The following is a 12973-nucleotide window of genomic DNA, read 5'->3' as shown; positions in this document are numbered from 1 at the left end:
CTACTACTAGTAGTATATGTAGTATATTACAATGGCAGTCCCCTCTTCCTACTGCTTTTGTCTCGGCAGCTTTTCATCTGAAGTATCCTGCCTTGGCAGTTTGTGTTTTTCTTCTTTTTTTTTCGTTTCCCTCTGCTTCCTTCATATATCCTTCTTCACATCAGGGGACTGCCACTCTTTTAATTTTGACCTCTATTCATTCCTTTTTTCCTTCATTCGCTCATTCTTTCCTCTATTGCCTTTGTCTTGCCCTTACTTTCCATAATTACGGCCGCAGCGGCACCAGCACCTCCACATTCATTCATTCATTTGCATTCTACAAGGCGAAGCCGCCCACTCACGCTCGTTTTTTCAACCATGTCTCTTGTACAACTTGCCCTCCAACCTTGGGAAGTGCCGCAGGAAAATCTGCCTTCTTGTCAAGTTTCACCTCCCTACAACAGACCAACTGGAAGCAATCGCCGCCCCCTGCAGCCGCTTTCCATCTCCTCTACTGGCGCCATTCTCAATCGCAGAGAGTCGGTCCTCAGACCGTTTCCCTCCCCAGATAAGGAGAATTGCGATGCCACGGTGCAGGCCATCTCCCATCGAGTGGCTCACCAAACCAGAGAGATCAAACGGCTGTCGCTCTTGCATTCGCTCTTGTGTTCATCCCAGCAGAAAAAGCGTCGCCACAAACAGCTTCGACAGCGCAGTGGAATCCGTCAATCCAACACCGCTAACATGGGTCCAGCTACTCGTAGAAGCGCCAATAATCGCCTAAGTCTGCAATTTGACAGCGATGGCTCTGGCGAAGGCAATGGCACCGGCTCCGACTCGGATCCAGATCTTAGTCATTTGGGAATGACAAGGCGAGGCATGACAGCAGTCCTGGAACAGCAGGCGGACCAGATGACCTACGATGATGATGATGCCATGTCTCAGGGCCAGTACGACGATGAAGAGGCGAGCTTGGGCGAGAATGAGGACATTGATGAAAACGCCGCGGACAACTGTGACGATCAGGTTGAAGAAGTGCAGGAGGAAGAGCCCTTGTCAATAATGGATCCCGCCGTCTTTGGCCTCAAGGAGATTTCAAACTTGGGAAAGTTTACAGTGAGCAGCCATAAGCCAGGCAATGGAGTTGAACAGCTCCGAAATGATGAATTGACGTCATACTGGCAGTAAGACTATCTACATCTTTTTCTTCCCTTTCATCCTGCCTGGCTGATTCCTGACTTTTTGTCTCTTTAGGTCAGATGGCCCACAGCCTCACAAGCTGACCATCTACTTTGTCAAACGAGTGGGTATCCGAGACATTCGCTTTTACGTCGACTATAATGAGGATGAATCCTACACTCCTACGAAAATCATCTTCAAGTCGGGCACGAGCGAGAACAACCTTATTCAGTTCGCTGCCATGAACATGGAAAGCCCTGTGGGCTGGCAACAAGTCCCACTTACAGGTGTTGGTGGCGAGCCCGATGGCAACACCCTTGTGTCTTGGGTGTTACAAATGCAGATACTTGAAAATCACCAAAACGGCAAAGATACTCACCTTCGCGGCATAAAGATTTACGCCTTTGACGCTGATGCGGTGCAGCCCACCGAGCCGGATAACTCAGTCGATACGAGCGGTCTTGCCGAAAACCAAGCTGCTGCCAGACTGGACGACATTGCCCAGACATTGGCCGCAGCAAGACTCGAGAGTAGTGAGACGGGGTTCTCACTTCCTGATTTCATGCGAGATGCGGAGATTCGGTAATAGATAAAATTTTGCAATTCATTCATGGGGAAAAGAGAATATGATCAACTACGACTTCTTGTTTGCTTTGGAATTGGTAGAAGGAGAGAACACAGAAAGCGACTTGGTAGAAAGGGAGAGAACACAAAAGTTACGGATATGGGTGTAAAAAAAAAACATGGATTTCTTTTCCAGTTCGCTTGAAGATGGTATCATCTGGAGGAAAGACAAAAACGGGATATGGGTGGAGTTGAACATGAGGATATGTAGCTTGCTTTTAACACTCTGTACGATGGCTAAATGACTTATTAGAGTTTTGTTTCTCAAAAACCTTGACTTTTGCATCCACGTGCATTTTACTACTATTCGGTACCCCTTGCTCTATTAGAGGGCTATGCACCAGCCCCCCTTTTTCCATTCTTCGAGACTCTTTTGAGAAGCCCAATTCATGACGCGGGAGATTAAGCAGCACGGATAATGAGTGGCATGGCAGGACACTCGGTTTTTCATCCGTTGACAGCACTGCCATCCTTGGCACGCATTCATGGTATGCCTTGCAAACTGCCTATCTGCAGTCCGCCGCAGTTCAACTACCAGGCTGCAAAGCTGGAGGGATAGAAAGCAACGGTGTTCTGTGTGGGTCTCATTGATGTCAAGTGATGTTGTGTGGCTGATCCGGGTATGCCTGATCTACAAAGGAACTGAAAATCTAAGAACAAAGCTTATTGCTACGTAGGCAGTACGAGAAGCACACATGAATTGATGAGTTTGTACTTGTGGTGGCAACATTGGATGTGGCTACCGACCTCGAAATCAAGATTTGGGGCGTGGTGATAACAGCAGCTCAACTCCCCCAGTGGAAATGACAGAAGCAACAGCAGCATTAGAAAGGTGCTTTTGAGATGGATCTTGCGATAGAATAATTACAAGTATTATTCGTAATAATGGAGTCGTGTAAATATGATTATGAGATTTTTTTTTTTTTTTTTTTTTTTTTTTTTTTTTGTCTTACAGTTCCCCCCGCTTGTGCGCGTATATTAACTTGTGAGCTTGAGCTGGGATGTTTCTGTACATGTATGGATCCCGCGCCAAAGTGGATTGGATTGCCCATTCTACGACTCCAGATGCGGTAACTCGCCAGGGCCCCATCAAATAAAGGCTTGGCAGAGGCTTATACAATATAAGAAACGGAGAGAGATGGTGGCTCTGCCGGGAGAAGGATTTTGATTACAATACTATTACTATGTAGAAGAAATCAAAAAGAAAAGGCTCAGCAGAAGGAAGAAGGAAAGAAAACGCTCAAGTCGGCGCAGCAATGGCAACATCGGTCGTTTACAGATTTGGAAGAGGTTAGTGGAGGTACGTGTATTTGGGGTACTTGGTACTGCCAGCCAGAAACAGAAGGCTTCTGGAAACGCGGCGCCGGAGCAAATCGCAAAGCATGGCGCTGGGAGGATCGGGGGTTTCTGTCTTGGGTTGATCCGGTGCGTGATCAGCAGGCATCAGCACTTGCTGGTGCTAAAAGGGTGCTGTGCTGGAGGAGAGGGGGCGATTCTAGCGATTGATTCCGCTTGAATTCTTCATGTTAAACTGCACCACGTGAAGCCTGTCTTTTCTCTAGCGGTGAGTCTTTTTTCGCTGTTCCGACCGGGGAGTGCAGCTCTCCAAGCGGTAATATGGAGAAATGAGGCAGTGCAACAATCAGGTCGGCAAGGTGCGTTTGTGATGGCAATGCGTATCGAACACGGTGACACTTGGGTTGGGTGCAAGTGCATGATGCTTCCTTGAGCTCTTTTTTGATCGTGCCCAACGTCAACTGGAACTAGGTCCATAAAGCCAAGTGGAATTTGTCAGGTGCCTTCGGCCTGCGGCAAATGCAGCCAAAAATTCCAATGTTATCCAACGAAATGCGTCAATTCGGTCATAAAAAAGGATTCGAAAAGTGAGGCTTCATGACGTCCATGCCCTGGTCCAGGGTAATTCGGCTCGATGGCGCAGTAGTCCGTGACCCGGATCCTGGCTGCTCCGTCCTAGACTGGATAGACCTAAGCTTGTTGGGACCAGCTCCAATAGAAATGTCTTGGGGCTTATTCCGATTGAATGGACGGGGCTTCGATTTGGACGAGGCTTTTGTCTGGAACAAAAGGTGGGTGGCGGGAATTAGGGCGATCAAGCTACCGTCTGTCTGCTAAGGAAACGCCTGAGGGAATGATATCCCGTTATGCTCGCTTCCTTTGGAATTATCCTTGGCTCGGGACATCGTCATATGCTGACCACATGCCTGGCTGTTGTAGCTTGAAGACTACCCATTAGCACAGTATTGTATCGCCAAAGTCCCAATTCAGCTTCTATGAATAGCACCATCAGCGCTATTGTTGCTGAACATAGGTAGCTAGGTACAAGTAGATGGTTCTCATTGAAAGGACCCCAGCCGAGGCAGCGCGGAGAAGGAAACAATGCCATGGCCTAGTGGGGGTTTCGAAACAAGACGTGTCGCACTCCATGGCTTTGGCTGCATCTCCGTGCTTGTCGCTCGTTGAAACCGACCGGAGTCCATCACGTCACACCATGATTAGAGCTGCGACCGTACTGTACGACCGAAGCGAAGCAGCATGAGCGCCCAAAGAGGAAAGCCAGAAGAGGGTGTGCGCTAATAGCCGTGCAGCTGCATCCAGAATTGCAAATACTAATACTACTACTCAGTACTGCAGCAGAGCTTTGGACCCTTCAGGTCGCTGCGTTTTCGCCTCCCCGCACGGCGATGCGGTGCCGAGTGTGGCTCCACCCGCACACGCGCATCGGCGGAACGATTTCGACAGGGTTTGATCGGCTGTTTCCTCATTGCGAGTGTCGAGTAGCCAGTACATGCTCACAGGCACTTGGAGCAGATCAAAAGAGGAGAAAGTCTCGGGGCAGATGCAAAGGTGCCGGCGAGAGCTGCGCAGGTGATGCCACGGCGATGATGAGGCTGTGCAAGGACCCTGCAGTGTCCCCTTGAGGCTCGTCCTACCGCCACTGAGCGGCGGTATGTTCTGTGGTACCTGTAGCTGCTCTTTTTGGCAGTCCAGGTGGACTACGAGATGTGTACTGCATTGTCCATACCAGAAAGCATCAATGCCCAAGTGCACCTTGATCGCATAAGCCATTCCCATTTCCATTTCCATTGTCAAGGGCTTCGAGCTTTGCATGTACAGAGTACTTTGTTCGTTCTTCGCGCCTGCCATCTTCTGTCGCTTCTGATGAGACTGCCTAGCACCTACCCCAACTTCCCGGCCCCACTCCTGCGGTGCTCCTGCTGTCGACGAACCTGGAATGCTGCCACACCACCCAAGCTGCTAAATAATAAACAGTAACTGGACCAAGCGCTTGGCAAAAAAAACAGGGACTGCAAAATGAATATACACACATGCACGGATAATACGGGCACTGTGATCGTCAATCTGAACCCTGTGGGGCTGTGCGTATGGCGCATTTCTGTGTGCTTATAGTTTTCCAGTTCCTGTTTTTTTGCGCCGCTTGCGGACACAGACCTGCCCAGCAGTGGTGCTACTGTATATAAAGATCAGCTCAGCATCCCTTCCCAAAGGCTCGTCTCCCCCTTCGCACTGCTCACTCCCGCCTGCCGGATCGCATCGCAGCATTGATTTGTCCATTTCCCATCATTTCTGCCAACTTTTACTCCGCGTCTCCTCGACCACACTGCGGCTTGCGTATCGCCACCTCGAAACACCCAACACCGCCATCATGTCTGCTGTCAACGGCGCTGGCAACGGCAGCACCTCCAAGGCTGCTGATGTCGATGGCCTCTCGGCCCCCGGCTTCCAGCCCCAGAACAAGATGACAGTCCAGCCACCTTCGGGAGAAGACCTTCAGAAAAGCTATGCCGCTGTGGTAGGAAACGAAGCCAACCCCAAGGGCTGGTACGGTAGCATGAGTATGTCGCAAGCCACCTTGTCTACATTTTTGATATGTTGCGGCGTATATTAACCTAGCTTTCTTTATAGTCAACACTCTCGGCTCATGCATTGGAACTCTGGGTGCCATTCCTTGCTGCATCATCTGCCCCAACCCTTACAAGCACGTCAACCAGGGTCAAGTCGGTCTCGTCACAAAGTTCGGTCGTTTCTACAAAGCAGTCGATCCCGGTTTGGTCAAGGTCAACCCCCTCAGCGAGAGGCTCATTCAAGTCGACGTCAAGATCCAGATTGCAGAGGTGCCTGAGCAAACCTGCATGACCAAGGACAATGTTACTTTGCGCTTGACCTCTGTCATCTACTATCACATTGTGTCTCCCCACAAGGCCGCTTTTGGTATTTCCAACGTGCGCCAAGCTCTTGTTGAACGCACCCAGACCACCCTTCGTCACGTTGTCGGTGCCCGTGTTCTTCAGGACGTCATCGAGCGCCGCGAGGAAATCGCACAGTCTATTGGAGAAATCATTGAGGATGTTGCTGCTGGTTGGGGTGTCCAAGTTGAGAGCATGCTCATCAAGGATATTTTGTTCAGCCAAGACTTGCAAGACTCGCTCTCAATGGCTGCCCAAAGCAAACGAATCGGTGAAAGCAAGATCATCGCCGCCAAGGCCGAGGTAAGGATTACAGTCTTGTCATTTGGCCATTGTTGCCATTCTTTCCCTAAAGGGCGGCCTTTTGCCGTCAATATACGTGAAAAGTGTTACATAAGAGTGACTAACAATGACGCTTTCTTCAGGTCGAATCCGCCAAGCTCATGCGCCAAGCCGCCGACATCTTGAGTTCTGCGCCAGCCATGCAGATCCGTTATCTCGAGGCTATGCAAGCCATGGCCAAGTCCGCCAACAGCAAAGTCATCTTTTTGCCTGGCAACAGCCAGCCCCTCAACGCAGCTACTATGAATGCTGCGCTGGGCGATTTCGCTCAATCCGGCGAAGGTAGCACCAGTACCGCCGGGAATGCTCGCGATTTTGGAGGTCAGGACTCAGGTTTCCAACAAGCCATGAACGCTCGCGTCGTGGAAAATTTCTAGTCGTCGTGCCTCACATGAAGGCCTGCTGCTGACTCTTGAGGTGGCTTTGGTGGTTTAGCATGGTCCACTTGATTTCGAGAAGCGACATACCCCGTGTGTTCCATCGTTTTCAAAAACGCCCATCACTTTTTTCTACCCTCAAAACACCTCACTAAACGTTTGTCTCGCCTTTGCGTCTTCGACATCGCGGCTCGATTTATTGCTTTCGATTTACTTGTTTATACCCGCTGCCTGCACAACACTTTGTTTGTCACAGGTTTAATATTTTTTTTACGCTCGTTATGATACCATATGGGGGTTGGATGTGGATCTTGGGATGTGAAGGATGGATATTTGGTTTGTATGATACCCAAGATACCCAGAGGAGAGTGACGGAAGATAGGTAAAATATTAGTAATTAATTACGATTCCAATTGCGATTTATTGGTATATTTATTTTGTGGCTCTTTTGTGGCTCTTTTGTGCTCCTTTTTGGCATGTATCAGTAGGAAGTTGTATGGATGTCACAGCCGTCAAGTATCTAGTGAAATTCCATCAACATTGATCAATAATATTTTTTGATTGAAGAACTAGATAGTACGTTCCTGGAAATGAATGTCACTTCCATGCCTTTCTTTCGGTTCCTCCCTTCTGCTAGACGCCCATGGCGACAGCTTAGTTTAAATAAAAAGAAAATAAAAGAAATTTAAACAACAGACAGTTGTAGCAAACAAAGACCAAACCACGCCTGTGCCAGAAAAGATTTGTTTCCCTCCCCCAACGCCAGCCATATTAACAGTGACAGATAGCCCGGAAGCCTCTCATAAAAAAAGAAATCTCAGGTATCACATATCTACATGACCACCTCATCGGTATCATGAGCCCATCCAAGCCGATGCGGGTCCTTAACCCTTTTGTGTGGTGACCTACTTCGCAGAGATAGCGGAAGAAATTATTGCGCTTTTTTTTTGTAATGCTTTCCCTCTCTAGATTTTTTTTTTTCGTTGTCTTAGATTTTTTGTCCCATATGTCTTCGATAGATGTTGCCGCTTCTCTAGTGATGTTGTACATATATGTAAATGTATGTTTGTATGTATGCACACATATGCATATTGTTCAATTGAGTCGGCGTTTCTTCGAAGCACTCTAAGCACCGAGAGATTCACGCTTCTTCTTGGACTTCTTGTCCTTCTTGGACTCAGTCTCACCGTCTTCGGCCTTTCGCTTCTTCTTCTTCTCTGGTGAAGGTTCAGCGGGCTCCTCGTCGTTCTCAGCCTTGCGCAGCTTCTTGAGCTCCTTCTTGCTGAGGACTTGGGGGTTGCCATCTTTGCCGAGCTGGATGTCACCGCGCTCGTACTTTCGCTTGAACTTCTTGACGGAGATGCCAGAGAGATCGGCCAGGCGCTCGTACTCCTTTTCTGAGAGCTTCTTGACTGAGGCCTCATCGGAGTCGTCATCGGAGTCTTCAGGGGCGTCTTCCATATCGACGTCCTTCTCCTCTACGACCTCGATTCTGGGCTTCTTGGACTTCTTGCTCTTGGGGGCGAGCTCGGCATCTGCGTCGGCCATGTCATGGTCGACCACACCGTCGGCATCAACAGCATATCGGCCAGTCTCCTTCAGGCTGAACTGTCCAGCAGAAACAATTTCTCCAGAAGGAGTGACGTTGGTGCCCTTGGGCAGGGCAGCCTTGCCTTCGAGTCTGCGGAGGTAGTTCTCAAGCTTGATTCGGTTGGTGAGACCAAGGGCAGCACGCTGCTCATCGTCCTCCTCCTCGTCATCGCCGAGGGCGTCCACACGGAGACCGAGGGCAACCTTGGCAGACAGCATACGGGCAATCTTACCCTTGTTCTTGCCAGTGGCCTGGCCGACGAGGGAAGAGTGGTACATGATACCGTACTTGGGGGTATCCTTCTTCGTCTTGAGAGCTCGGAAGAGAGCCTTCTCGGCACCGAGAATCTGGATGGTGGAACCGGGGGGCCTTGGCCAGGCTGAGGACGGAACCGGCGTGAGAGATGAGTCTGGCGCCAACGAGGTAGCCAACAAGAGCAGTCAGGTTGGGAGCAATGGCGCGCATTCGGCTTTCCAGGTAAGATGTGAGCTGAGCTCGGTACTCGGTAAACTTAATAACCTGGTCCGCGAGCTCAACGGCGTTCTTCAAATCATCCTCAGTGATCTCCACACCCATAGAAAGTTCAGCAGACGCCTTCAAAGAGGCCTCGACATCCTCGGGAAGGATATCAGAAAGGTCGGCATCCTTGAAGTTGTCTCGCATGCCGACGGATCGAACGACACGAGCATAGGCCAAGTTGTCATTGAGGGTCTTGGCCATCTCGGGGAAGTGCCATCCGTACCATTCCTTTGTTCTCATAGCGTACACGTTGAGCTCCTTATCAATATCGTCGAGCATCTTGATGGCCTGGATAATCATCGAATCAACCTTGTCGGCCGAGAACTTGAGCTTGTGTCGGGACATTGAGTGCGAAAGACCAAGGGTCATGCGGTCAAGGACGTCTTGGTCGAGACCAGGAATAAGGGACGAAACGTGTTCGCGAACGGCACGGAAAAGGTCCATTGTGTCGGAGCCAGCCACAGGAGTGACATTGAGGCCAGGCAGGTTGGAAATGGCCGTGCCCAGCTTCAAATCGGCAACGGCCAAGGAAGCCTTCTTCTCAGCCTGCAGATCTTCCAAGAGCGAGGTCAACAGAGGAGGGATTTGACCCTGGCTAACGGCGGCGGCTTCTTCAAGAGCCATGGCGGCACTGTCGAACTTGACGAACTTCTTGAGCTTCAGCCTGTATGCGACCACTCGTTAGCATGGAAAAGAGGAACAAAGAAAAAATTATCGTAGAGGCTAGGTAGGTCGAGAGAAAATCTTACATCTCAATCAAGCGCTCTGGCTTTCCCAGCTCAGCCGCAAGATCGGCATTCTTGAGCATCTTCTTGTCGCTCGCCTTCAACAGGCCATAGCTGCAATTCTGTCAGTCCAAGTCCAAATACACGCGATCATCAATCATGGCGAGGAATAGGTAGCTGATGGCTTCGAAAACTGACCCTGCAGGCGTCTCTGCAAGAACGAAGAGAGACATGGTGAATAATTGAATCTCCCTCTGGGACTCCGGCGCTTGTCTAATGGAGTTCCTTCGTCTTCCCAAATCCCAATTGAGAGAGTTGTGTGCGTGAGGATTCAGGGAAGAGGCCGAGCAAAAAGTGAGTTTGGGAAATTTTTTAGTTGAAGCTTTAGTCTCCACTCCAAATTTTTTGGTTCTGCATTGGTGCTAATGCCTCTAAGTGGGATGGGCCGCCGGGCGCCGGCGCTACAGAAATTCCGGAACGCTTCTGGACCACTCACGTGCGAAGCTGTGTCACTGCGATTGCGTCTCGCTCGCCGGCCATGCAGAAGTAGTCCCGAGAAAGCAAGGACTTCAGGATAAGCTGAGCCAGCTCCTACAACATCGCTGCTGTCGTGCGTCACCGCTCGTTTGGCCACCAATTTTGCCCGTCCTACATACCTCAGACCATATACGAAGCAAAACAAGATGGAAGGCCTTCTATTCAACGTGAACAATGGGTGAGCCTTTGTTTGAGCCGCCTCGCTCTTGAGCTTTATTGACGGGGGTTGCAGCTACATCGAGGGCATTGTTCGCGGTTATCGCAACAGCCTTCTAACGACCCCAGCCTACAACAACCTGACACAATGCGAGACCATTGATGGTATGTATGAGCCCATGTTGGGTGGCGTCCTATTGTTAACGTTCCCAGACCTGAAACTGCAGCTTGGCCCTGCTTACGGCGACTTCCTCGCATCCCTTCCTCCAAACCCATCAACATCTGCGCTTGCTTCAAAGACAACAGACAAGCTCATCTCAGAATTCCGATATGTTCGCGCTAATGCTACGGGCGCCTTGGCTCAATTCATGGATTACGTGACGTACGGCTACATGATTGACAACGTCGCCCTGCTAATCACCGGCACCCTGCACGAACGAGATACCCGAGAGCTCCTGGACAGATGCCACCCGCTGGGATGGTTTGAGACCATGCCTGTGCTATGCGTCGCGACCAACGTTGAAGAGCTCTACAACAGCGTGTTGATTGAGACTCCGCTCGCCCCATACTTCAAGGGCAGTCTTAGCCACCAAGATCTAGATGAGCTCAACATCGAAATCGTCCGAAACACCCTTTACAAGAACTACCTTGAGGACTTTTACAACTTCGTCAACTCCCACTCGGAAATGTCTGGGACGCCTACTGCCGAGGTCATGTCTAACATCCTTGAGTTTGAGGCAGACCGCCGAGCCATCAACATCACCCTCAACTCTTTCGGCACCGAGTTGACCAAGGCAGACCGCAACAAGCTGTACCCGACCTTTGGAAAGCTGTATCCCGAGGGAACCTTGATGCTCTCTCGAGCAGATGACGTTGAAGGCGTGCGTCTTGCAGTTGATGGCGTTCATGATTACAAGACCTTCTTTGATGCTGTATCCCTGGGCGGCTCCGGCGGCCCCGGCAACATGGGCGGCGGTTCCTCCGATGGCAAGAGCTTGGAGGACATGTTTTACCAGAAGGAGATGGAGATTTCCAAGGATGCATTTACGCGACAATTTACCTATGCCATCGTCTATGCGTGGGTGAAGCTTAGAGAACAAGTACGTGAACTTTTCGTAATATCTTTCCAAAAGCGATGATGGTACTGACTAAATACAGGAAATCCGCAACATAACATGGATTGCTGAGTGCATAGCTCAGAACCAGAAAGATCGCATCGGAAACTTTATCAGCGTTTTCTAAGCGGCCCACGGACTAATAATGTACTTGTCTTGAGCAGCGTGCGAGTGTAGTATAATGTTGGCTGTTTTCTTTTTTTTTTCTTCCTTCTATTTTGTTCCGTATCAATTGCAATGGGAAGGGTTCATTCAGATTAGGCGCATATGGAAGAAGCGAACGATTGATGTGGGCAATCACGCATCCTCTAACGGGCTCTACTATACATATACAGATGCTTAACTATCCTACAGTATTTTATCTTTTGGGTCGTGTCTTTTTAATTTTTTTCCTTCCCCTCACATATCGATTTGTCCCTTCCATGTTGCTGGCGTGAGACCTAGCTTCTCAACCATGTTGGTCCATCTCTCGCTCCCTCTCTCTTTTCGCTCCATGTACTGCAACAGCTTCTGGCGTCGGTGCACCAGCAGTCTCAAGTTCCTCTTGTTGTGTACATCCTTATATCCTCGGTTGATTGCCAGTGCCTCCGACACCGATCTGATCTTGGCGGTCAGAATAGCAATCTGCACCTCTGAGCTGCCAGTATCCGGTCCAGCACGGCCAGGCATCGGCGTGGTGTTTGGAGAAATGGACAGCGGCTTAGGCTTGAGAGCGTTGTCTGTGTTGTGGCGTCCAAACTCATCAACGATGCGTCGGACGTTTGCGTGGAATCGGTCCCGTGCGCTGCCGTTGCTCAGGGCTGTGATTCGCTTCAGCGCCTCGACGGCCTTCTGGTGCTTCTGGTTATGCGCTTGCTTCCTCTCCTGCTCCGTAGTAGGCTCCATCTGTGATTCTACAACTCCGACCATGGGCTTCGTCAGGGCATAGGCGTGCTTGACGGCATCTTCGAGCTCCGCATCGGTAAGGAAATGGTTGCGCAGGCCGGGCGTCGTGGGCAGCTCTCTCGGCTCCTCGAGGGCATTTCCGCTCGCGTCTCGGGGCACATTGGTCACCGAGTTCTGGCCGGCTGAATCGAGAGACTCGAGGAACGGCGTCAGTCTGCCTCGTACGGGATCACCCCATTCTTCGTCTCGCTTCTTCAAGAGTTCGTCCTGTCGCTTGAGGTTGGCGGCTTTGCGCTGCTGAGCCTGTGCCCATTTGTACGGATCCTGCTTCTGCTTCTTCTTCCTTTCTCTCAAAGAGAGATTGGCCTTTTGAACGATGGGTAGGAAGGCCTGTGTCGCCGGTGTTGTTGAAGGTCGTAGGCACACTAACAAGTTCGATTAGCGACATATCCCACTAACACTTCTGAAGCCATCATATCCTTTTTGGCAGAAAGATGGTCTGAAAGATGAAGAACTCACAATTGACTGTGCCTAGTCGCTGTAACAGATCTATTCTGGGCGGCATTGTTGCTCCAGCAGCTGATCTTCTCTTCTGCGGGATGAAGTGCTATCCATCAACCCACCTCGACGGCGCCATTCAAAATTTCCCATCCCGATATCAATCTTGGCTGACTACTCAGAAGAAAAATGCCCCACCTTTTCAGACCGTCACCTTAGT

The 12973-nt window shown here is 50.2% G+C and overlaps 7 protein-coding genes across 7 annotated transcripts; 3 read left to right on the top strand and 4 right to left on the bottom strand.

Annotated features, from left to right (window-relative positions):
* The first annotated feature begins 70 nt into the window (after nucleotides 1-70).
* Nucleotides 71-2129, top strand: TrAtP1_004807 (uncharacterized protein). The gene is made up of 2 exons (XM_014084223.2): nucleotides 71-1163; nucleotides 1234-2129. The coding sequence occupies exons 1-2, from the start codon at nucleotides 358-360 to the stop codon at nucleotides 1742-1744; spliced, it is 1317 nt and encodes a 438-aa protein (XP_013939698.2). The 5' UTR covers nucleotides 71-357; the 3' UTR covers nucleotides 1745-2129.
* Nucleotides 2130-4422: 2293 nt separating this feature from the next.
* TrAtP1_004806 (uncharacterized protein) lies at nucleotides 4423-5334 on the bottom strand (the record flags this gene model as incomplete). The annotated part of the gene is made up of 1 exon (XM_066112456.1): nucleotides 4423-5334. The coding sequence occupies exon 1, from the start codon at nucleotides 4945-4947 to the stop codon at nucleotides 4423-4425; it is 525 nt and encodes a 174-aa protein (XP_065968541.1). The 5' UTR covers nucleotides 4948-5334.
* Nucleotides 5335-5467: 133 nt separating this feature from the next.
* TrAtP1_004805 (uncharacterized protein) lies at nucleotides 5468-6727 on the top strand (the record flags this gene model as incomplete). Its single annotated transcript, XM_014084222.2, has 3 exons — nucleotides 5468-5657; nucleotides 5728-6311; nucleotides 6434-6727. The coding sequence occupies 3 exons, from the start codon at nucleotides 5468-5470 to the stop codon at nucleotides 6725-6727; spliced, it is 1068 nt and encodes a 355-aa protein (XP_013939697.1).
* A 1125-nt stretch (nucleotides 6728-7852) lies between these two features.
* Nucleotides 7853-8536, bottom strand: TrAtP1_004804 (uncharacterized protein; the record flags this gene model as incomplete). The annotated part of the gene is made up of 1 exon (XM_066112455.1): nucleotides 7853-8536. The coding sequence occupies one exon, from the start codon at nucleotides 8534-8536 to the stop codon at nucleotides 7853-7855; it is 684 nt and encodes a 227-aa protein (XP_065968540.1).
* Nucleotides 8537-8546: 10 nt separating this feature from the next.
* On the bottom strand, nucleotides 8547-9795 carry TrAtP1_004803 (uncharacterized protein; the record flags this gene model as incomplete). The annotated part of the gene is made up of 3 exons (XM_014084221.2): nucleotides 8547-9501; nucleotides 9587-9676; nucleotides 9761-9795. 3 exons carry the CDS (start codon nucleotides 9793-9795, stop codon nucleotides 8547-8549), a joined length of 1080 nt encoding a protein of 359 aa, XP_013939696.2.
* Nucleotides 9796-10245: 450 nt separating this feature from the next.
* TrAtP1_004802 (uncharacterized protein) lies at nucleotides 10246-11497 on the top strand (the record flags this gene model as incomplete). The annotated part of the gene is made up of 4 exons (XM_014083284.1): nucleotides 10246-10277; nucleotides 10332-10420; nucleotides 10469-11355; nucleotides 11414-11497. 4 exons carry the CDS (start codon nucleotides 10246-10248, stop codon nucleotides 11495-11497), a joined length of 1092 nt encoding a protein of 363 aa, XP_013938759.1.
* Nucleotides 11498-11769: 272 nt separating this feature from the next.
* Nucleotides 11770-12820, bottom strand: TrAtP1_004801 (mitochondrial 37S ribosomal protein uS15m; the record flags this gene model as incomplete). Its single annotated transcript, XM_014084220.2, has 2 exons — nucleotides 11770-12680; nucleotides 12775-12820. The coding sequence occupies 2 exons, from the start codon at nucleotides 12818-12820 to the stop codon at nucleotides 11770-11772; spliced, it is 957 nt and encodes a 318-aa protein (XP_013939695.1).
* Nucleotides 12821-12973: the final 153 nt, after the last annotated feature.

This window comes from Trichoderma atroviride, chromosome 2 (assembly GCF_020647795.1).
Source record: "Trichoderma atroviride chromosome 2, complete sequence".
Lineage (NCBI taxonomy): Eukaryota > Fungi > Ascomycota > Sordariomycetes > Hypocreales > Hypocreaceae > Trichoderma > Trichoderma atroviride.
The sequence above is the reverse complement of the archived record's forward strand: the minus strand, read 5'-3'. Positions and strand labels throughout refer to the sequence as shown.